The 23546-nt window shown below is 37.3% G+C and overlaps 1 protein-coding gene and 1 pseudogene across 1 annotated transcript; both read left to right on the top strand.

The window, feature by feature from the left end:
* The first annotated feature begins 241 nt into the window (after window positions 1-241).
* LOC130979896 (probable protein phosphatase 2C 76) lies at window positions 242-10993 on the top strand (annotated as a pseudogene).
* A 10609-nt stretch (window positions 10994-21602) lies between these two features.
* LOC130982720 (cytidine deaminase 1-like) lies at window positions 21603-22737 on the top strand. Its single transcript, XM_057906790.1, has one exon. The coding sequence runs from the start codon at window positions 21752-21754 to the stop codon at window positions 22622-22624; it is 873 nt and encodes a 290-aa protein (XP_057762773.1). The 5' UTR covers window positions 21603-21751; the 3' UTR covers window positions 22625-22737.
* Window positions 22738-23546: the final 809 nt, after the last annotated feature.

Genomic DNA, 23546 nt, shown 5'->3' with positions numbered 1-23546 from the left:
CTCTATTGCCGGAAAATGGTGCCGTTGTCGCCGGAGAACCACCGTTGAAGCTGCTACTGTTCTGGTAAGCCTTACCCTTATTTCTGATCTCGTTTTGTACGCTTAAGTTGTTTCGTTGCTGTTGTGAGAGAGTGTTTATATTGAATGAAGTTGTTATTGTGAGTTATTCAGCTGCCGCCGCCACTAGAGGTAGCTACTGGAGTTGCCGTCGGAACCCTTGTCTTCTTGGTTGGTCGTTTAGATGGTATGCAGCAGTTGTGTAAGGTTTTTGGTTGTTCAAGCTGGAACCTTTGCCAAATGAGTGAGAATAAACAACACTAGGAGGAGTTTGCAAGCTGTCCCAAGTATTTCTTATTCGCCTACTCGTCAATTCAAGACATTCATAGTGATGATGGTGGGTACGGGTTCCGTGTCAAAAAGTGCTGGTTCCCTTGTAGATATGATGCCAGAGAAAGATGATGGCCGGTTTGCAAGTGGAGGGTGGAATAGTGAGAATGGAAGGCTTAGTGATGAGCGGATAATTTATACGCTTTTTGGCATTGTTTTTAGTATGTTTTAGTTAGTTTTTAGTATATTTTTATTAGTTTTTAGTTAAAATTTACTTTTCTGGACTTTACTATGAGTTTGTGTATTTTTCTGTGATTTCAGGTATTTTCTGGCTGAAATTGAGGGACCTGAGCAAAAATCTGATTCAGAGACTGAAAAGGACTGCAGATGCTATTGGATTCTGATCTCCCTGCACTCGAAGTGGATTTTCTGGAGCTACAGAAGTCCAATTGGCGCGCTCTCAACAGCGTTGGAAAGTAGACATTCTGGGCTTTCCAGCAATGTATAATAGTCCATACTTTGCCTGAGATTTGATGGCCCAAACCGGCGTTCCAAATCAGCTCAAAACTGCCCGGCGTTAAACGCCGGAACTGGCACAAGAATGGGAGTTAAATGCCCAAACTGGCACAAAAGCTGGCGTTTAACTCCAAGAGAAGTCTCTACACGAAAATGCTTCAATGCTCAGCCCAAGCACACACCAAGTGGGCCCGAAAGTGGATTTTTATGTCATTTGCTCATTTCTGTAAACCTTAGGCTACTAGTTCTCTACAAATAGGACCTTTTACCATTGTATTTTTTATCTTCGGACATCTAGTTCTTAGATCAGATCTTGGTTCTTCTGGTTCTCTCTCTGGGGCCGAGGCCAATGATCACTTTTGTTCTTATATATTTTCAACGGTGGAGTTTCTACACACCATAGATTAAGGTGTGGAGCTCTGCTGTACCTCGAGTATTAATGCAATTACTATTGTTCTTCTATTCAATTCAGCTTGTTCTTATTCTAAGATATTCATTCGTACCCAAGAATATGATGAATGTGATGATTATGTGACGCTCATCATCATTCTCACTTATGAACGCGTGCCTGACAACCACTCCCGTTCTACAAGCAAACAAGGCTTGAATGTTTATCTCTTGGATTCTTTAACCAGAATCTTCGTGGTATAAGCTAGAATTGATGGCGGCATTCAAGAGAATCCGGAAGGTCTAAACCTTGTCTGTGATATTCTGAGTAGGATTCAATGATTGAATGACTGTGACGAGCTTCAAACTCCTGAAGGCTGGGCGTTAGTGACAGACGCAAAAGAATCAATGGATTCTATTCCAACCTGATTGAGAACCGACAGATGATTAGCCGTGCCGTGACAGGGTGCGTTGAACATTTTCACTGAGAGGACGGGACTGTAGCCATTGACAACGGTGATGCCCAACATACAGCTTGCCATGGAAAGGAGTAAGAAGGATTGGATGAAGACAGTAGGAAAGCAGAGAGACGGAAGGGACAAAGCATCTCCATGCGCTTATCTGAAATTCTCACCAATGAATTACATAAGTATCTCTATCTTTACTTTATGATTTATTCATATATCATCCATAACCAATTGAATCTGCCTGACTAAGATTTACAAGGTGACCATAGCTTGCTTCATACCAACAATCTCCGTGAGATCGACCCTTACTCACGTAAGGTTTATTACTTGGACGACCCAGTGCACTTGCTGGTTAGTTGTGCGAAGTTGTGATAAAGAGTTGAGATTTCAATTGAGCGTACCATGTTGATGGCGCCATTGATGATCACAATTTCGTGCACCAAGTTTTTAGCGCCGTTGCCGGGGATTGTTTTGAGTTTGGACAACTGACGGTTCATCTTGTTGCTTAGATTAGGTATTTATCTTCAGAGTTCTTAAGAATGAATTCTAGTGTTTCAAGGTGATGTTCTTATCATCACCAAAGCTGATTGATTCTCATCAATTTAGCTCTTGAATGCAATGTCCTGCTGAAGCTTGGCCAGCCATGTCTAATTTCTTTAGACTGAAGCTTTAGACTAACATTGCATGATTCCTGGAATTCTCATTAAGAATTTTGATACCTTTATTTTCTGTTCCACTTAATTTTCGAAAAATAAAAAAAATTACAAAATCATAAAAAACCAAAAATATTCTCATGTTTCTTGTTGAGTCTAGTGTCTCATTTTAAATTTGGTGTCAATTGCATGTTTCTGTTCTTCTTGCATTCATTCATGTGTCTTAAGTGATCTTCAAGATGTTCTTGATGATTTCATTGCTCTGATTTTTAAATTCTCTTGACTTGAGTGTTTTGTTGTTTCTCATATGCATTCTCATTTTGTTAGTGTCAGTAGTATACAAACTGCTAAGTTTGGTGTCTTGCATGCATTGTTATTTGATTTTAGTTGTATTTCGATTATTTCTCATCATCAAAAATCCAAAAATATTTTTAATTTGTGTCTTTTCAAGTCAATAATACAGAGAATTGAAGATTCAGAACATACAGCAGAGGAATTACACAGAAAAAGCTGGACGTTCAAAACGCCCAGTGAAGAAGGTAAACTGGCGTTTAAACGCCAGCCAGGGTGCCTGGCTGGGCGTTAAACGCCAGAATGTGCACCATTCTGGGCGTTTAACGCCAGGATGGCACAAGAGGAAAGATTTTGTTTTTAATGCAAATTTTTTTTCAAGTTTTCAAAATTTTTCAAAATCAAATCTTTTTCAAATCAAATCTTTTCAATCAAATCTTTTTCAAAATCAATTTCTTTCCATTTTCAAAAATACTTGCTATCAATTAATGATTTGATTCAACATTTCAAGTATGTTGCCTTTTCTGTTGAGAAAGGTTTAATGTTTGAATCATATCTTTTCTTGTTAGCCAAGTCATTAATTTTCAAAATCAAATCTTTTTAAATTATTTTTCAAATCATATCTTCTCAATCACATCTTTTTAAAACCATAACTTTTCAATCATATCTTTTTAATCACATCTTTTTCAAAATAGTTTTCAATCATATCTTTTTTATTTCTAATTTCAAAATCTTTTTCAAAAATCACTTGATTTCTTTCCCACTTTTAGTTTTCGAAAATTATCAATCAATTTTTCAAAATGTTTTTAAAATGTTTTTAATTAATTTTCGAAAATTTCTTCCCCTCTTCTCACATCCTTCTATTTATGGACTAATACTATTCCTTAATGCACAATTCGAACCCCATCTTTCTTGATAAGTTCGAATTCTCTACTTCTTCATTCTATTTTTCATTTCCTCTGACACCTCAAGGAATCTCTACACTGTGACATAGAGAATTCCATACTTTCTTGTTCTCTTCTCTTTCATATGAGCAGGAGCAAAGACAAAAGCATTCTTGTTGAGGCTGACCCTGAACATGAAAGGACCTTGAAGCGAAAGCTAAGAGAAGCTAAGGCACAACTCTCTGTAGAGGACCTAACAGAAATCTTCAAAGAAGAAGAACCCATGGCAGCCGAAAACAACAACAATGCCAACAATGCAAGGAATGTGCTGGGTGACTTTACTGCACCTACTCCCGACTTCTATGGGAGAAGCATCTCTATCCCTGCCATTGGAGCAAACAACTTTGAGCTTAAGCCTCAATTAGTTTCTCTAATGCAACAGAATTGCAAATTCCATGGACTTCCATTGGAAGATCCTCATCAGTTTTTAGCTGAATTCTTGCAAATCTGTGACACTGTCAAGACTAATGGGGTTGACCCTGAAGTCTACAGACTTATGCTATTCCCTTTTGCTGTAAGAGACAGAGCTAGGATATGGTTGGATTCACAACCTAAAGAAAGCCTGAACTCTTGGGAAAAGCTAGTCAATGCCTTCTTGGCAAAGTTCTTTCCACCTCAAAAATTGAGTAAGCTTAGAGTGGAAGTCCAAACCTTCAGACAGAAGGAAGGAGAATCCCTCTATGAAGCTTGGGAAAGATACAAACAATTAATCAGAAAGTGTCCCTCTGACATGCTTTCTGAATGGAGCATCATAGGTATCTTCTATGATGGTCTGTCTGAACTATCCAAGATGTCTTTGGATAGCTCTGCTGGAGGATCTCTTCATCTGAAGAAGACGCCTACAGAAGCTCAAGAACTAATTGAAATGGTTGCAAATAACCAATTCATGTACACTTCTGAAAGGAATCCTGTGAACAATGGGACGAATCAGAAGAAAGAAGTTCTTGAGATTGATACTCTGAATGCCATATTGGCTCAGAACAAGATATTGACTCAGCAAGTCAATTTGATTTCTCAAAGTCTGTCTGGAATGCAAAATGCACTAGGCAGTACTAAGGATGCTTCATCTGAAGAAGAAGCTTATGATCCTGAGAACCCTTCAATGGAAGAGGTGAACTACATGAGAGAACCCTATGGAAACACCTATAATTCTTCATGGAGAAATCATCCAAATCTCTCATGGAAGGATCAACAGAGACCTCAACAAGGTTTCAACAACAATAATGGTGGAAGAAACAGGTTTAGCAATGGCAAGCCTTTTCCATCATCTTCTCAGCAACAGACAAAGAATTCTAAGCAGAACCACTCTGACTTAGCAACCATGGTCTCTGATCTAATCAAAACCACTCAAAGTTTCATGACTGAAACAAGGTCCTCCATTAGGAATTTAGAGGCACAAGTGGGTCAGCTGAGCAAGAAAATTACTGAACTCCCTCCTAGTACTCTTCCAAGCAATACAGAAGAAAATCCAAAAGGAGAGTGCAAGGCCATCAACATGGCCGAATTTGGAGAGGAGGAAGAGGCAGTGAACGCCACTGAGGAAGACCTCAATGGACGTCCACTGGCCTCCAATGAGTTCCCTAAAGAGGAACCATGAGAATCTGAGGCTCACACTGAGACCATAGAGATTCCATTAGATTTACTTCTGCCATTCATGAGCTCTGATGAGTATTCTTCCTCTGAAGAGGATGAGTATGTCACTGAAGAGCAAGTTGCTAAATACCTTGGAGCAATCATAAAGCTAAATGACAAGTTATTTGGTAATGAGACTTGGGAGAATGAACCTCCTTTGCTCACCAAAGAACTGGATGACTTGTCTAGGCAGAGATTACCTCAAAAGAGACAAGATCCTGGGAAGTTTTCAATACCTTGTACCATAGGCACCATGACCTTTCAGAAGGCTCTGTGTGACTTAGGGTCAAGTGTAAACCTCATGCCTCTCTCTGTAATGGAGAAGCTAGGGATCTTTGAGGTGCAAGCTGCAAGAATCTCACTAGAGATGGCAGACAATTCAAGAAAACAAGCTTATGGACTTGTAGAGGATGTTCTGGTGAAGATTGAAGACCATTACATCCCTGCTGATTTCATAGTCCTAGAGACTGGGAAGTGCATGGATGAATCCATCATCCTTGGCAGACCCTTCCTAGCCACAGCAAAGGCTGTGATTGATGTTGACAGAGGTGAACTGATCATTCAAGTGAATGAAGAATCCTTTGTGTTTAAGGCTCAAGGATATCCCTCTGTCACCATGGAGAGGAAGCATGAAGAGCTTCTCTCAAAACAGAGTCAGACAGAGCCCCCACAGTCAAACTCTAAGTTTGGTGTTGGGAGGCCACAACCAACTTCTAAGTTTGGTGTTGAACCCCCACATTCAAACTCTAAGTTTGGTGTTGGGAGGTTCCAACATTGCTCTGAGTATCTTTGAGGCTCCATGAGAGCCCACTATCAAGCTACTGACATTAAAGAAGCGCTTGTTGGGAGGCAACCCAATGTTATATTTTATGTTTTCTGTAGGTTGATGATCATGAGAAGTCACAAAATCAATTGAAAAAGTAAAAACAGAATGAAAAATGGAAAGAAAAATAGCACACCCTGGAGGAAGAACCTGCTGGCGTTTAAACGCCAGTAAGGGGCAACAAATGGGCGTTTAACGCCTAGTCTGGCACCATTCTGGGCGTTTAACGCCAGAAAGGGGCACCAGACTGGCGTTAAACGCCAGGAAAGGGCAAGAAGTTGGCGTTAAACGCCAGAAATGGGCACCAGCTCGGCGTTTAACGCCAGAATTGGCACAGAGAGCAATTTTGCTCGCCACTTGGTGCAGGGATGACTTTTCCTTGAAACCTCAGGATCTGTGGATCCCACAGGATCCCCACCTACCCCACCACTCTCTCTCTTCTTCACCCATTCACCAATCACCTCAACACCTCTTCCCCCAAAACCCTTCACCTATCAAATCCCATCTTTCTCTTCACCACTCACATCCATCCTTCATAAAACCCCACCTACCTCACCATTCAAATTCAAACCACTTTCCCTCCCAAACCCACCCTCCCATAACCGAACCCTACCCCTCTCTCCACCCCTATATAAATCTATCTTCACTCCCTCATTTTCACACACCCTAAACACTACTTCTCCCAATTTGGCCGAACCACAAAGCCACCTCTATCTCCTCTATTTCTTCTTCGTCTACTCTCTTCTTTCTTCTTTTGCTCGAGGACGAGCAAACCTTTTAAGTTTGGTATGGTAAAAGCATTGCTTTTTGTTTTTCCATAACCATTTATGGCATCCAAGGCCGGAGAAACCTCTAGAAAGAGGAAAGGGAAGGCAAAAGCTTCCACCTCCGAGTCATGGGAGATGGAGAGATTCATCTCAAGGGTGCATCAAGACCACTTCTATGAAGTTGTGGCCTTGAAGAAGGTGATCCCCGAGGTCCCTTTCAAACTCAAAAAGAGTGAATATCTGGAGATCCGACATGAGATTCGAAGAAGAGGTTGGGAAGTTCTTACCAACCCTATTCAACAAGTCAGAATCTTAATGGTTCAAGAATTCTATGCCAATGCATGGATCACCAAGAACCATGATCAAAGTGTGAACCCGGACCCAAAGAATTGGCTTACAATGGTTCGGGGGAAATACTTAGATTTTAGTCCGGAAAATGTAAGGTTGGCATTCAACTTGCCCATGATGCAAGGAGATGAACACCCTTACACTAGAAGGGTCAACTTTGATCAAAGGTTGGACCAAGTCCTCAGAGACATCTGTGAAGAGGGCGCCCAATGGAAGAGAGATTCAAGAGGAAAGCCGGTTCAACTGAGAAGGCATGACCTCAAGCCCGTGGCTAGGGGATGGTTGGACTTTATCAAACGCTCAATCATTCCCACTAGCAACCGGTCCGAAGTTACTATAGACCAGGCCATCATGATTCATAGCATCATGATTGGAGAAGAAGTAGAAGTTCATGAGGTTATAGCCCAAGAACTTTATAAGGTGGCGGACAAGTCCTCTACCTTGGCAAGGTTAGCCTTTCCTCATCTCATTTGTCACCTCTGTTATTCAGTTAGAGTTGACATAGAGGGAGACATCCCCATGATGAGGACAAGCCCATCACTAAGAAAAGGATGGAGCAAACAAGAGATCCCACTCATCATGAAATCCCTGAGATGCCTCAAGGGATGCACTTTCCTCCACAAAACTATTGGGAGCAAATCAACACCTCCCTAGGAGAATTGAGTTCCAACATGGGACAACTAAGGGTGGAGCACCAAGAACATTCCATCCTCCTCTATGAAATTAGAGAAGATCAAAGAATCATGAGAGAGGAGCAACAAAGGCAAGGAAGAGACATTGAGGAGCTCAAGCACTCCATAAGATCTTCAAGAGGAAGAACAAGCCGCCATCACTAAGGTGGACCCGTTCTTTAATTTCCTTGTTCTTTATTTTCCTGTTTTTTGAATTTTCATGCTTATGTTTATCTATGTTTGTGTCTTGTGATCATTAGTGTCTTAGTGTCTATGCCTTAAAGTTATGAATGTCCTATGAATCCATCACCTCTCTTAAATGAAAAATGTTCTTAATTGAAAAAGAGAAGAATTGCATGAATTTTGAATTTTATAACAGATTAATTATTTTGATGTGGTGGCAATACTTTTGTTTTCTGAATGTATGCTTAAACAGTGCATATGTCTTTTGAATTTGTTGTTCATGAATGGTTGGCTCTTGAAAGAATGATGAAAAAGGAGACATGTTACTGAGGATCTGAAAAAATCATAAAAATGATTCTTGAAGCAAGAAAAAGCAGTGAATACAAAAAAAAGAAGCGAAAAAAAGAAAAAAAATGAAAAAAAAAGGGAGAAAGAGAAAAAGAAAGAAAAAGAAAGAAATAAAGTTGTGATCCAAGGCAAAAGGAGTGTGCTTAAGAACTCTGGACACCTCTAATTGGGGACTCTAGCAAAGCTGAGTCACAATCTGAAAAGGTTCACCCAATTATGTGTCTGTGGCATGTATGTATCCGGTGGTAATACTGGAAGACAGAGTGCTTTGGGCCATGGCCAAGACTCATAAAGTAGCTGTGTTCAAGAATCATCATACTTAACTAGGAGAATCAATAACACTATCTGGATTCTGAGTTCCTATAGAAGCCAATCATTCTGAATTTCAAAGGATAGAGTGAGATGCCAAAACTATTCAGAGGCAAAAAGCTAAAAGCCCCGCTCATCTAATTAATACTGATCTTCATAGATGTTTTTGGAATTCATTGCATATTCTTTTCTCTTTATCTTATTTGATTTTCAGTTGCTTGGGGACAAGCAACAATTTATGTTTGGTGTTGTGATGAGCGGATAATTTATACGCTTTTTGGCATTGTTTTTAGTATGTTTTTAGTATGTTTTAGTTAGTTTTTAGTATATTTTTATTAGTTTTTAGTTAAAATTCACTTTTATGGACTTTACTATGAGTTTGTGTTTTTTTCTGTGATTTCAGGTATTTTCTGGCTGAAATTGAGGGACCTGAGCAAAAATCTGATTCAGAGACTGAAAAGGACTGCAGATGCTGTTGGATTCTGACCTCCCTGCACTTGAAGTGGATTTTCTGGAGCTACAGAAGCCCAATTGGCGCGCTCTCAATGGCGTTGGAAAGTAGACATCCTGGGCTTTCCAGCAATGTATAATAGTCCATACTTTGCTCGAGATTTGATGGCCTAAACCGGCGTTCCGAATCAGCTCAAAACTGCCCAGCGTTAAACGCCGGAACTGGCACAAGAATGGGAGTTAAACGCCCAAACTGGCACAAAAGCTGGCGTTTAACTCCAAGAGAAGTCTCTACACGAAAATGCTTCAATGCTCAGCCCAAGCACACACCAAGTGGGCCCGGAAGTGGATTTTTATGTCATTTGCTCATTTCTGTAAACCCTAGGCTACTAGTTCTCTACAAATAGGACCTTTTACCATTGTATTTTTCATCTTCGGACATCTAGTTCTTAGATCAGATCTTGGTTCTTCTGGTTCCCTCTCTGGGGCCGAGGCCAATGATCACTTTTGTTCTTATGTATTTTCAACGGTGGAGTTTCTACACCCCATAAATTAAGGTGTGGAGCTCTGCTGTACCTCGAGTATTAATGCAATTACTATTGTTCTTCTATTCAATTCAGCTTGTTCTTATTCTAAGATATTCATTCGTACCCAAGAACATGATGAATGTGATGATTATGTGACGCTCATCATCATTCTCACCTATGAACGCGTGCCTGACAACCACTCCCGTTCTACAAGCAAACAAGGCTTGAATGTTTATCTCTTGGATTCTTTAACCAGAATCTTCGTGGTATAAGCTAGAATTGATGGCGGCATTCAGGAGAATCTGGAAGGTCTAAACCTTGTCTGTGGTATTCTGAGTAGGATTCAATGATTGAATGACTGTGACGAGCTTCAAACTCCTGAAGGCTGGGCGTTAGTGACAGACGCAAAAGAATCAATGGATTCTATTCCAACCTGATTGAGAACCGACAGATGATTAGCCGTGCCGTGACATGGTGCGTTGAACATTTTCACTGAGAGGACGGGACTGTAGCCACTGACAACGGTGATGCCCAACATACAGCTTGCCATGGAAAGGAGTAAGAAGGATTGGATGAAGACAGTAGGAAAGCAGAGAGACGGAAGGGACAAAGCATCTCCATGCGCTTATCTGAAATTCTCACCAATGAATTACATAAGTATCTCTATCTTTACTTTATGCTTTATTCATATATCATCCATAACCAATTGAATCTGCCTGACTAAGATTTACAAGGTGACCATAGCTTGCTTCATACCAACAATCTCCGTGGGATCGACCCTTACTCGCGTAAGGTTTATTACTTGGACGACCCAGTGCACTTGCTGGTTAGTTGTGCGAAGTTGTGATAAAGAGTTGAGATTTCAATTGAGCGTACCATGTTGATGGCGCCATTGATGATCACAATTTCGTGCACCACTTAGCTGTGGGTATTCAAGCTTCAGAGGGAAGAAAGTATCGATGGAGGACTTTTACGATATTAAAACATTGAAAATTGGTGGTAATTCAATATGCTTACTTGGAATATTTGATGGTCATGGTAGTTCTCGTGCTGCAGCGTATTTGAAAAAAAAAAAGCATCTCTTTGATAATCTCATGAAGCATCCAATTTTTTACTGATGCCAAATTGGCTATAAGTGAAACGTACCAAGGTACTAATTCTCAATTTCTGTATTCTGAAGAAGACCTTTACTGGTGATAGCTCTACTGCTTCAACCGCTGTTTTGATTGATAACCATCTCTATGTTGCTAATGTTGGAGATTATAGGACTATAATATCAAAGGCTGGTAAGGCAATTGCTCTCTGTGAGGATCATAAGCCAAACAGAAGTGATGAACGAAAGAGGAATTGATGCGTTTAAACCAAATTGAGGTAGGTGCGTTTTCATTAAACTCATTTTTATTCTTAAGAGTTATAAATTGATATTTAAGCAAATAATTATTTTTAGTGATTATGGAGTCTTATGAATTGGACTGAATTGTCTTGAATGAATGTGATTACTTACTTGACTGTGGTTATTTCTGAATATTGAGTTGGTATTGAGATAGCTAATGAAAGATTAATTTGAAAATCCGATTTGAATGTTTATCAAGTATAATTTGAGAAATTGGAAAAATGATTTGATGTTAGAGTTAGTTTGGGTTTGGAAAACGGCTTGAGATTTGTGAATGACTCGGATTTGAAACCGTTGGAAAGGGTTTGAGTAAATATTGGTTGGCTTTGTTGGAAATGAATTGAGATCTGAAAAGGATTATAATATTGGAAATGAGTTTGATTTGCTGAAAAATGAGTTTAAATTGAAAATGGACTAAGATATTGAAATTGGTCTGATTTTGAAATTGAATTGAAAGGAGTTTGAGAAATGGTTTTGTTGGGACCCAAAAAGGGTGGCAGAATCCGATTTTTAGAGGAAATGTTGTCGAAATTTTATAAAATTAGAAGCTTCATTTAAAGTAGTTATTTTAAAAAGATTAATTTTAAGCATTATATGGTTTAAGATGACTTTATTTATCAAAGAAAGAATTATGTTTTGTATTGGGATTGTTAATGAACGGAATGGAAAGAAGGATGATGATGATTTTCTTTGAAATATGATTTTTTGAATGAATTTGAAAATGAGATATGGATTGATGAATGATGATGATATTGAGAATGTTGAGAATGTTGAACTTATGAATTTGGAAATGAGATATGGCTTATGAATTTGAATTATCTGAGATACGAGGTTTCCTGGATAAAATACCGTGGCTTGCCACCACGTGTACCAGGTTGAAAACTCGATACTCTGTTGATCCTACAACGTAAGTGTGACCGGGCACTATATAAATTCCCGGGTATGTTACCCCCATTGAGTAATATTGATTATTTGAGAAAAAGCTATGCATAGACTCTTGGGGATGCACGTCGGGGGACAGTCTAAGGACAATTCAGACTTGTCGGGTTGGCTGGATAACCGACAGATGAGCCTCATCAGCCATAGGACAGGCATGCATCATATGCATTTGTATGCTTTGCTTGAGTTTGAACTTGTTTTGGTTTGCCTAATTGCTAAATTGTTTGTAACTGCTACTTGAACTATTTGCTGTAACTGCTGCCTACTTGTGCTTTCCTTGTCTGCCTTGCCTGTGGTTGTCCTAGCGTGTTACATTTGAGATTGAACTTTGATGCTGAATTAATAATTGTGTTGTTTGATTGCGTGGTTGGTCTCTGATTGAGATTTTCTTATAAGAAATGAAAGGTCTCAGATTTCTGAAAGATTAAACATTGTTTCTTTGAAAAGGTTTTGAACGATTATCTATTGGTTTTTAAAAGATTCACAAGGCAATGATAATCACTGAGCTTGAAAACAGTTTTCCTATTAAATATCTTCTTATGACAACTTTGAAACTCCGTGGTGAGACCGTGTGGTTAGGTTCTCACCCCCCTACAGCTTTACTTTTTCAGGAACTGGATGAAGAAGCTTTAAGAAGAGTTATACTGTGTTTGGTTTATTAAGTTGTTGTATTAATTAGATTACTTTCTTCCCTCGTCTTTGTTATTACAAGTTTGTAAGAGGGATAGGAATTATATGTTTTATATGTATATTATATTATGAGTTATTATGTAAGGAGTCTTGTATATGAACCTATGCCTGTTTGTATTTTTCTTAAGATAAAGTGTTTATTTCTGGTTTTCAAAAAAATCAGCGATACAGTTTCGAGGCACAGGCTCCTATTTTACTATTTAGTATGTAAAGTAGTCGTAATAATTCTTGCTATCAGAGTGGCGCAGCCGGAAGCGTGACTTCAGATAGTGAGAGTGTTACATCTACTGGGACATCAATTCGAATTGGGACATTTTCCGCTGGTATATAAGATTTGGTTATCCACTTTGTATCGAAAAATGCATCAGGCAATTCATTTGCTATTCTTTGCAAATGTATAATTTTTTGAACTTCTAGTTCACATTGCCAATCGAGGATCTAAATGCATCAACGAGGATGCATTCCAATTAAGTTCCTTTTCAGGAAGCTTATTCTCTCCCCCTAATGTTGGAAGTTTTGATTCATCAAAATGACAATCCGCAAATCGGGCTTTAAATACATCTCCCGTTTGTATCTCAAGATACCTCACTATAGAGGGAGAATCATATCCAACATATATCCCCAATTTCTTTGGGGTCCCATTTTGGTGCGATTAGGTGATATAATGGGAATATATATCGCACACCCGAATATTCTTAAATGGGAGACATTTGACTGCTGGCCAAAAGCTAATTGCATGGGAGAGAATTGATAGTAACTTGTTGGCCTCAAACGAATAAGTGCTGCGGCATGTAAAATAGCATGCCCCCAAACCGAAGTTGGGAGATTTGTTCTCATAAGTAAGAGTCTATCAATTAATTGGAGGCGTTTAATAAGTGATTCTGCTAATCCATTTTGTGTGTGAACATAAGCTACTGGATGTTCAACATTTATTCCATTAGCCATACATTAAGCATCAAAAGCTTGGGAAGTAAATTCACCAGCATTATCAAGACGAATTCCTTTAATTGGATTTTCTGGAAATTGTGCTTTTAATCGAATAATTTGAGCCAGTAATCTCGCAAACGCCAGGTTGCGAGAAGATAATAAACACACATGAGACCATCTCGAATATGCGTCTATCAGGACCATAAAATATCTAAATGATCCACATGGTGGATGAATAGGTCCATATATATCACCTTGAATCCTTTCTAGGAATTCAGGGGACTCAAATCCAATCTTTACTGGTGATGGCCTTAAAATTAACTTTCCATGAGAACATGCAGCATAACAAAATTCACTAGTTTTAAGAATCTTCTGGTTCTTTAGTGAATGTCCATAGAAATTTTCAATAATTCTCCTTATCATGGTTGTTCCAAATGATCCAATCTATCATGCCAAGTTATGAATTCATTTGGGCTAGTAAACTTCTGGTTTAAGATGGCATGTGATTCAATTGTACTAATCTTGGTATAATACAACCCAGATAAAAGTGAGGATAATTTTTCTAATATAAATTTCTTATTTGAATCATGAGTTGTGATACATAAATACTCATGATTTCCCTCATTCATCGTCTCAACATGATATCCATTTCGGCGAATATCTTTGAAACTCAACAAGTTTCTCAGAGACTTGGTAGATAATAGTACATTATTTATTATAAATTTTGTTCCTCCAGGAAACAAAATTATAGCTCTTCTAGAGCCTTCTATCACATTGCCTGAGCCAATAATAGTATTAACATATTCCTCTTTTGACACAAGATGGGTAAAATATATATCACTTTCGAGAATAGTGTGTGAAGTTGCACTATCCGCAAGGCATACATCTTCATTACATATCCTTGCCATTCTCTTCAAAGATAAATAATAATAAAATGAGTAGTATGCACAAATAAATTGAATTCTTGATTGAAATTATTTTTCTAAGAAACACTGTTCAAAATAATGTCATATACTAAAATTTTATTTTAAAATTTGACATATTTAATAATTTCAAAATTCATAAACATTGACATTTCATTATTTATATACATTATATTTGAAACTTAAATATATAGAAAATAAAACTTAATAATAAGTTCTTTACATTATTTATTTACATCAATACTTAACAATCTCACACATTAAACTATTCCATCATTGATCAAATGACCAATATTTCCTTCAAAGTCCTCAAAGAAATCAGATACATCATAATGAGTGGTGGAGTTCCCAGCATCATTTGAAACAAAATTTGTTTTCTTTCCTTTGTCATCCTTTTTCAAAGATGCCTGGTAAAGATTGACTAGGTGCCTTGGGGTACGACAGGTACATGACCAATGACCATTTCCACCACAACGGAAACACTAATCCTCTGTTGATTTATTTTGCCCAGAATTTCTTTCTTTATCCCACTTTTGGTGAGATCCTCTCTTTTGAACATAATTCTTTTTCCTTCCATAATTTTTCTTGTTATTAAAACCTTGCCATTTACCTCTTCTGGGGTAATTTGCCGCATTTACTTCAGGAAATGGGGCAGCTCCAGCTGGGCGCGCTTTATGATTTTTCAATAACAACTCGTTGTTGCGTTCAGCAACAAGAAGGCAAGAAATTAACTCAGAATATTTTTTAAACCCTTTCTCTCGATACTGCTGCTGCAGGAGCACATTCAAGGCATGGAAGGTTGAGAAAGTTTTCTCCAATATATCATGATCAGTTATTTTTTTCCACACAATTTCATTCTTGAGGTGATTCGAAACATTGCAGAATTATATTCATTTATAGATTTAAAATCTTGTAAACGCAAATGCGTCCATTCATATCGGGCTTGAGGAAGTATCACCGTTTTCTTATGATTATACCTTTCTTCAAGGTCTTTCCAAAGATCTGTAGGATCTTTTAATGTGAGATATTCATTTTTAATCATTCGTCAAGATGACGACGAAGAAAAATAATGGCTTTGGCTTTATCCTTTTGGGATGCATTATTTTCAGCCTTAATGGTATCTCCAAGATCCATTGAATCAAGATGAATTTCAGCATCTAGTATCCATGATAAATAATTGTTTCCAGATATATCAAGAGCATTGAATTCAAGATGAGAGAGTTTCGACATAATGAAAATTTATTACCTGAGTCTTCCTAAAAATTTGACCAGAGTCTCGTGCTAATAACGTGTTGTAAAACAACTAAATAAATAAAGAAGATGTAAATATAAAATATGTAAATAGAAGACTCTAGCATTAATATAATTAGCTCAATAATGATTTATATATATACATTAATATTATATGTTGTAATATGTATATATATGTAAAAATAGAAAGAAGTATTAAAAGTAAAGAGAGAGAGAATTGCATTATAAAAGAGAGAGGAAATTTTATTGCTTTTGTTGTATAAAAACAAGCGAGGCTTCACCTATTTATACTGGTGACAAGCCTTTGTTTTCAACCTTCATTTACTTTCATTTTGCCTTAAAAGCTATTCCTTCAGTTTAGGAAAGGTTAGCCGTCCAATCTCATAAATGGGCATTCAATTTAACTTTATCACAACAAAAAAGTTATTAGATTGAAAGGGATAATAAATTTTATACAGAGGTATATTAGTCAACAAAAGAAAAATGTAAATGCAAAATAGAAGTTACTATTTGTGGTTTCGTGTGGTTTTAGCAAGAAAAAGATGCATTGTTTCACTAAAACTTGTACGTCTAGCATTTGTTTTGAGAAAAAGAATTATTTGAAAGTGTAGTTGGTTAGTATCATTTTTCCTTCTTGAGAGCCCCTCTATGCACTCTTTTAATTTGCACTCCTTTCGAAGATAGACAAAGAAAGAAAGGGTTATAAATAGTAATGATGGAATTAAAGTGGAATGAACAAAACTTACAGAAAGAGTGCATAAGTTTGGTCCTTCTTACTTAGCTTTGGGATTAGTATTCTTTTTCTTACTTAACTTTGGGATTAGTATTCTTTTCGAGAGCTGTTGCCTGTTGTAGTAGTAGTCATCAAAGGCTGAGACATATTTGTATTCTTAATTTCTTTTCCCTAGGATCGGACTTAATTTTGTTCTTCGCACACAAAAATAAACGCATCAATTTATCATCATCTTTAATTTGTTTAATTTATTCTAAATCATAAATTAGTAGTCTATTACTATATATGTTGTTTTCTCTCTCTTTCCCTTTCCCTCCCCTTCTTATCTTCTTTTTCTTCTTTGATTTTCTTTTTTTATTTTTTTTGAAATAAAGAGTTAGGATTCTCTTTTATAGTTGGAGCAAATAATATCATTGATTGCTTCTTGCTTTCCCAAGATCTTTATAGCATATTTCGTACCGTCTGAGTTTCGACCAGTCCGAGAAATTTTTTGCTTGACCTTACATATTTTAATGTTACGTGAAACTGAAAGGTCTTTGGTGTTTTCTTCAGCCTTCAAGAGAGTTTAGACGCCTGAAGAAATGGTCTTGTATGTTGAGTCTAATGTGGACTAGAAAAGACTTAGATTGGCACTTCTTAAGGGTAAGTGGAACACTTGCAATAATATATAATACATAACAAGACATTCTTTGATTCTACCTATATTCTATAACAACTTTGCTTCACATGTTACTTGCAAAATCCCTGAGGGTTCAAAGGTTTACCGTTTCCTTTGATCTTGGCCCGAAAGATTAAATAAATGATATCTCACTATAGCAATATAGCTTTTTTATCTTGGCCTGTTCTATGGTGCCATAACTTGTGGTGGCTAAGGGTGATTAATTGTTGATCTACTAATAAATATATGACACGTGACAAATGAGGTTATGAATGGTAAGATATTTAATTAACGTTGAATCTGTGCAACTAGTTGTAAGTCATCCATTGTTACATGACGGTAAAATTGGAAAGTGACACCAAAAATTGAGTGATGATGGCTGGCCGGCCGCTGCTCCTATGGCGATCGCACACCTCCATCTACGACGATGGTCGGCCGTTGCACCTCTTACTGACACACACGTTTTGCACGGAGCTCCACTGTAACTGCTCTTCTCCAGTTCTCCTCACCGGATCCCAAGAACTCACTTCTCACTCTCACTGACGCACTGCATGCACACACTCCGTGCAGAGCTCCACTGGCCACCCCAATCGCTCTTCTCCTCACTGAATTTCAATGATTCACTGCTTGCGGTGACTTGCAGAGCCCACCCTTCCAATAGGAAACACCCCTCACGGCTCGAACCGTAGTTCTTCATTCTCTCAACATAGAACCAAGCTTTCAACACATGATTTGGAGATCTTTTGATTTTTTTTCCCAAATGTTGTTACCAAATTTTTCATCCAATTGCATTATGAAATTTTTGCACTTTACTTAATCTAATTTTGTGTTGCAAATGATTTACGGCCCTTCATTAGTGAGTTATCATATCATTAGCATAGTCAAACACTGCTCCCATAAATTCAAAGGTCACACGTGTCATTCTCAGATTTGATGAAATTTTTTAGCTACCATAGCCACGAATAATACTTAGTCACCACAGACCACACCTTTTATCTTATCCTACTTACTCAAAATGAGTATATACAGAGAAAAAAATGAGATAAGCAGCAGGAACAAAATCGATTATCTACAGTTATGTCTTGTGTTGAACACTTGAATTCCTCCTGTCCTACAATGAGTGATGATTAGTATGAATCACACCAGTCTAAGCAACATAGCCTCCCCCAAACAACTGATTCTTGTTAAATAATTGCACTCCAAATCTGCTTCCTGATAAGGAGAAAGAAAAATAAAAACCAATTAAATGATGCATCTTAGTAATGAACTAGACTAGGGTGACAATTTTCATCTAAAATCCATAGTAACTCTGCTAAGGGCAAAGGTTCTCTCTATAGTTCGCCAAAAAAGGTTCTCTCTATAAGATGTTGCAAGACCAATTTATATGACCAGGGCAGCGGATCCATTTTGTGAGAATGTGATCATCACTTTAATTTGCATTCAATTTAAAAATCCTACTCTTTAATCTAATATAAAAAAGAGACATCCTCAATACTTGGAAACCAAAAATTTGAAACAAATCCAAGCGACAGCATCAATGATGCATGCTCGATCTTCATCTAGTCTTCTGTTGCCCTACAGAATGGAAAGAATATGCACGGTTTCATTGTGAGAGGATGGAAGTGCCCGGTTAAAAAAGATGCCTAAATACTAGAAGGAAAAAACGTAAAAGTTTTCAAATGCACCAAAAAAATAAAGTCACAGAACCCTTTCCTTTTGATTCAATATGGTTTAGAGGAACACAATCAAGTCAGTACATAGTAAATGACATAAAATCAAACACTTGGTGATCATCACAATAAGGTCCTAGTACATAAGACCAACATAAAGCCACAATAGATCATCACACCATAGCTTGCAACACAAAACTTGAATTTCATCAAAAGATTTGCAGTCATGAACAACAAGAAGTGGCAAGGTTTCAAATAATGCAGGCAAAGCAATGAATGAAGGAATACCTTTGAGTGAGATGAATCAGATCAAGAAGCATCTCCTAATGTTTTCTTCTCAGTAGTGTCTTCAAACCTTAGATAAATACCTTTAAGTTACTTGCGCTATGTAATACTAAAAAAATAAAAACGGTGAATTGATATCAATAATAAAAATATTTCCAAAACTAAAGAATTCATCAGGATTCAATCCCTCAAAATAGAACATATTAAGGCAGTAAGGCAGTTTTATGTTTTAACGCTTAGAAAAACAGAATCAAAATCAGTTCATTTGATGCTAAATCTTTGGAAAGACTAAAAATCTCATTAAATCATGGTAGCAAGTAAGCTCAGCTAGAATTGGAAGCACACTGGAGAATCAAATGAGAGACGGAAAGAGAATCACCTGAGAATCGTTGGAGAAGAAGGCGAAGCATCGACGCACAAGTGAAGAAGAGTAAGACCTACACGAAGTGTTGAATTGATCAATGACTAAGTCGAGATCAGTGGAGGAAGGACAATGACAGAGTTAGACAAGGAAGGGAGAGGGTGAGGAACTGAATAGACTGCTGCATTTTAGGAGAGATTAGATTAGATTAGGATGCATGATCAACAAAATAATTTTTTAGTGTATATGAATAATGAAATGTATTTTAGTTTTAATTTTTAAATTGATTCAAATTTAAAATTATAAAATTAGATTTAATTAAATTTTAATTAAATTAAAGAATTAGGATTATTTTTGTCCAATACAAAAAGAATATTTAAATCTTTTTATAAAAATTAAATAAAATATAAATTTTATTCTTATTAAAGTATAAGGATAATTTAGTAAAATCATTGATATGATATGTATTTAAAAAAAAAATATAATTATTGACGTAGAAAATATAATCCACGTGTCATATTTTAATTTGTCTATATTTTTATTATACTGGTACCATTAAATTTATCGTAATACCGAAGCAAACACCTAAAATTAAACTACTATCTACATAGAGAGACAGATCAAGTAAGCCAAGTGGTTATATACTTATATAGAAGAATTAAAAAAATATTGAGTCTCCTCATTTTATATCATATTAATTAAAACGTTATATGTTAATTAAAAAAATTGCATGCATTTATGTTTTAAATCTGACCATTAATGTAAAATTTAACTAATAATTACTCTCACTTAGCTTGAACCATTCTCTTCTTAGAGAATGAAAGATTATCATTATTACAATTTAATCGTATTGTGTGATGAAAATATTTTAAACGCATCGTTAGTTCCCATCAAGCATATGGTAATCTATGGGTTTGATGAGACCCTTTCCTTCTTTAATACCGTTACGCAACTCAAAACAGTGAAACACCAACCCAAGAAAGAGCTAAAAACAAGTGATTTTTCTTTATTCTAGAATTGATAAATAAATTACCATCACGAGACGTTTCAAGCAGCAGGGATGAGTTGTGATTTTGTCTTTTAGTTTTTCTTGGTCCTCTGGCCCCTCTTATTAATTCCTTTTCGTGTCTACTTGAGTGATTTGTATATCATCAGCAGCCATGCAATTAACATCTTAGGAACATAATTATTGTACATTTTGTACCCTCTCTACAATAATAAGGCATTAGAATACTCGTTATCAATCGCAATGACAAAGATTAAGACTACTCATGCATAAGTTTGATGTGACCTAATATATTTGTCGGATAAGTAAATATTAATTAATTCATATGCAATGCAAAAGTTAGTGGCAAAATGTGATTGGCACCCTTGCAAACACATCTTTGATCTTTGCGATATTTTTTCAATTATTGATGTTAGGTCGTAGAGGTGACAATGCTACCCAAATTTATGGATATTTAATTCGGTGCAGAGGAAAATTTTTGATAGTGTAAGACGGGATTAGATTTAAGAAATATTTGTCTTCATATATCTCAGTATATATATAATTAATTAGTAAAAAAAATTTACACAGTTATATAATCTTGTATTGTATCAAACAAAAGTAATCGATGTAAATTGTAATCACTTCATAGCTCAAAAATCATATAAACATAAGCATATAAACTCTTCGTATTATTACCAGATTACTAGATTGCATCTTAACTTTGTATAGATTTTAAGTATTTTCAAAAAGTCATTAAATTATAATGATATTATATGTTAATTATTAATTAATAGCTTTGTTAATAAAGATTACACGAATAAGAAGAAACAATGGTAAAGGAATACCTAGTTTTTCTTTTGAGAATGACAAAGGAAACTTCAAAACAATGTGAGGCATCGTCTTCTTCCACACACCCTTAGTCATTTGATAATAACCTTCATATCGTTAGATAAATTTTAAATAATAGTTAATTTTATTTATTTGACAATATATAATTAGTTATAAATAAAAAATGTGTTTTAATGGTATTAAGAACATATGCATAGGTATATTGATTATGAAACCCATAAAAAAATAAAAAAAGGAAAAAGGAAATGACAAAAGACACCTTGACTCTATACTATAAGTTGCCGTCATCGTCTACAATGCTTCTTCCCCCACTCCTCTCTCTCCATTCTCTCACCCATTTTCTGGAACAAACAAAATCATTCTCAATCCTCATTCATTCCTTCACTCACAACCACAATCCTCTCGTTGCATTTAAAAAACAAAAAAACAAAAACTCTTAATATGGACCAGCCTAGATTCGTGATCCCGGCAACGGAGGCCCAACTCCTGGCCCAATCCTCCGGCCTCCCCTCCGTCAACGAGGTCCTCCCAACCCTCGTCCCTACAGCCCAATCCCTAGCCCGTCCTCCGATCTCGAAATTCCCCGTCGCCGCCGTGGGAGTCGGAAAATCCGGCCGCATCTTCATTGGCGTCAACCTCGAGTTCCCTGGGCTCCCCTTCCACCACACCATCCACGCCGAGCAGTTCCTCGTCGCCAACCTCCTCCTCAACTCGGAGCCCTCCCTGGTCTCATTCGCCGTCTCCGCCGCGCCGTGCGGACACTGCCGCCAGTTCCTCCAGGAGCTTCCAAACGCCACCGACCTCAAAATCGTAATCACAAACCAAAGAAACCCAAACTTCTCCCCTCTCTCCCAATTTCTCAACCACCGCTTCGGTCCCCGCGATCTTCTCCCTGATTCCGTTCCATTACTCTTGGAGCCTCACAACCATGGCTTGTCGCTGCCAAACAAATTCAACTCAAATGATTTCGAACTGAAACTTGTGTTCGCGGCTTTAGAAGCCGCGAATGCATCTCACGCGCCGTACAGCGCGTCACCTTCGGGCGCGGCAGTTATGGATTGCGAGGGGAAGGTGTATAGAGGATCGTATATTGAGTCAGCGGCGTATAATCCGAGCCTGGGGCCGCTTCAGGCTGCTATTGTGGCTTACGTGGCGGGTGGAGGCGGCGATTACGAGAGGATAGTGGCAGCGGTTTTGGTGGAGAAAGATGGCGCGGTGGTGAAACAGGAACTCACGGCGAGGTTGCTCCTTCGGGCTATCTCGCCCAAGTGCGACTTCAAGGCATTGATTTGTAGTCCCAAAAATGAAGACTGAATTCTCAAATTTGCCCCGTTGCAATAATAATATTGGATCATTATGGAGAGTAATTTATCTTTTATTTTTCGAAAAAAGAAAATAAAAATTGAAGATATTAGCGTAATTCTATATATTACTATCTCTTGAGTCTGAAGATAATTATTAAACTGAATTGAGGATTTTAAGGTTAAAACGACGATACTCATACGGGACACGTTAGTCTTTGAAAACAAAATTTTAACGGCCAAATGATCAAATTAGTTCATTTATTTTTTAAATATTCTTTTAATTAAATTCATTCTTTAAAAGAATTTAAATTAGTCATTGTTGTCATTTTTGTTGTTAACTACGTATAAATTTGTTCATGTAAAAAGTTAAGTGACACCATAATATACATGTAATAATTTTAGTTGGCCGTTAATATAATAAGTTTATAAAATTAGACACGTTTCTAGAGAACCAAGACTAAAAGCTCAAAGTTAGCTTTTTTGGAATCACCTCCGCATATTGCCCTCGAGTCGCAGAGCCCTTACAAATCCTCTCTACGGTCATCCTAAAAGAGGTACTTATCACGTTGGACGTGTACCACACACAACGGTTCACGGGAAGTCAAATTGCCATACCTAAACTTTCCAGACATTTTTAAATCTCTTTTAAAAAGCATTTAATACTCCAGATATAATGATCGAGGTGACGATCTCGAGACGAGCATTGGGGGTAACCCCCACACGCAAAGAAGCCTCCAGAAGTCTAAGTTAGTGATGGTTGACTCGCGTTGAGTAGAGGTTGTGGTCCCAGGGACCAGACAGATGAATGCATCAGCTGCGTGTATCACGTTCTAACATATTGGGAATATTGTTCCGACCCAACTCAACGCGATTCACGCACGACCCAACAAACGACGCTTGCCCCTCCGCATGACACGAACAATGAGAGACTC

The sequence above is a fragment of the Arachis stenosperma genome, chromosome 5, assembly GCF_014773155.1.
Source record: "Arachis stenosperma cultivar V10309 chromosome 5, arast.V10309.gnm1.PFL2, whole genome shotgun sequence".
NCBI classification, from domain to species: domain Eukaryota; kingdom Viridiplantae; phylum Streptophyta; class Magnoliopsida; order Fabales; family Fabaceae; genus Arachis; species Arachis stenosperma.
Note: the sequence above shows the minus strand (reverse complement) of the source record. Positions and strands in the feature narration are given on the sequence as shown.

What these genes read in the sequence shown, in the direction of transcription:
- LOC130982720 (XM_057906790.1), top strand. Translation starts at nt 21,752, where the DNA reads ATGGACCAGCCTAGATTCGTGATCCCGGCAACGGAGGCCCAACTCCTG.